General features: G+C 41.9%; 1 protein-coding gene across 1 annotated transcript; it reads right to left on the bottom strand.

Moving 5' to 3' along the window:
* Window positions 1-77: 77 nt before the first annotated feature.
* On the bottom strand, window positions 78-662 carry LOC110092272. The gene has a single exon (XM_020816755.1). It carries the CDS (start codon window positions 660-662, stop codon window positions 78-80), a length of 585 nt encoding a protein of 194 aa, XP_020672414.1.
* Between the last annotated feature and the right edge of the window lie 986 nt (window positions 663-1,648).

Here is a 1,648-nt window from a genome sequence, read left to right as displayed (position 1 = left end):
AATACCCCCCCCCCCCCCAAAAAAAAAAGCACCACATTGTCCTCAAGGTGGAATGAAGGGAACTGCTGCTAAATAATCTAGTTGGACTCCCACGTAGCTTTGTACTTTGGTTGGTTCTTCCACCTGATCAACACTTCTTTGTTTCTTGTTATTTCCTGGTGTACTCCTTCAACCTCCAATGGTTCTAACAACACCTCCATATTATCCGTCAAGGTCGGGGGAAGTGCAAAAAATGAGATGTCCTCTCCTACCACACGTAGCAACTGGGACACATGAAACATTGGGTGGATAGTTGACGACGGTGGTAAATGTAGGAGATATGTCACGACACCGATACACTCCACTATCTTGTAAGGACCAAGATAATGGGGTGATAACTTCTCATTCCTTCTATGTGCCAAGGTTCTCTGCCTGTAGGGTCGAAGCTTCAAGTAAACCCTGTCCCCCACCTCAAACTGAATATCTTTCCTATGTGCATATGCTTGCCTTTTCATAATTTGTTGAGCTCTCAGCAAATGTCCCTTAAGCTCCACCAAAATCCTGTCTCCGTCTTCCAAATACTGCTTTACTGATGCCACCAATGTGCTGCCTTGTTCATAATATATCAAGTGAGGCGGATCTCTTCCGTATAATACCTTGAATGGTGTTATCTGAGCTACCATATGATAGGAAGTGTTATACCAACACTCTTCCTATGCCAACATTTTGCCTACAACTTTGGTGTATCTGATACAAAGCATCGAATATAAGTCTCCACACTACGATTGACCACCTCTGTCTATCTGTCTGTTTAAGGATGATAAGCAGTGCTCCTTTTCAAAATGGTCATCTGCATCTTGAACAATTCCTTCCAGAACTGGCTCAGAAAGATCTTGTCTCAATTTGATACAATCGATTCTAGTATCCTATGTTATCTCACCACCTCATGAAAACCATCGCTATTGATATTGCCTTATAAGGGTGGCAAAGGGGAATGAAATGAGTATACTTAATCAATCGATCTACCATCACCAGTATCATAGTGTATCCTTTTGACTTTGGCAGTTCTTCAATGAAGTCCATGGCCGCCTCCTCCCACAACTTCTAGAAGAGCTAACGATTGTAGAAGCCCTCTTGGAGACATGGCTAAATACTTGTGCCTCTGACATATATCACAGCTAGCCACTATCTTCTCGACATCCTTCTACATAACCTCCCAACACAGCTTTGCAGAAAGTCAACAACATGTATTTTTGACCCTTGAATGTCCCCCAATGGCCGTACCATAAAACTCATGAAACAAGCATGGAATGTAATAAGCAATCTTTGAAAGCACAAACCGCCCATAATGAAGCAACTTATGTCCCACCACTGAATATACCAGATGGCTGTCTTTATTTTCCACAAGCTCCTCTCTAATTTTTCTCAACCCTACATCTTGTTCGCTCTCTCTCCTTAATGCTTCCCAATCAACCACTATGGGTACAAATTATGCCATTATCTAGGGCTTCCCCATGTACACGGATAAACCATATGTTGCTTTTTTTGTTAGTTTGCAGTTTAATTTTGAGTTGGATAATCTTCTTCTAGGTTGGATCATTGAGGATTATGTTAGTTGGTTGCGGAGGTTTCTTTTGAATTATGGCAATTGCTCCTGTGGGGATTACTG

Source organism: Dendrobium catenatum, unplaced genomic scaffold (genome assembly GCF_001605985.2).
Source record: "Dendrobium catenatum unplaced genomic scaffold, ASM160598v2 fragScaff_scaffold_1381, whole genome shotgun sequence".
Lineage (NCBI taxonomy): Eukaryota > Viridiplantae > Streptophyta > Magnoliopsida > Asparagales > Orchidaceae > Dendrobium > Dendrobium catenatum.
Note: the sequence above shows the minus strand (reverse complement) of the source record. Positions and strands in the feature narration are given on the sequence as shown.

Coding starts and splice junctions, on each gene's coding strand:
- LOC110092272 (XM_020816755.1), bottom strand. CDS start 662: ATGGTAGCTCAGATAACACCATTCAAGGTATTATACGGAAGAGATCCG.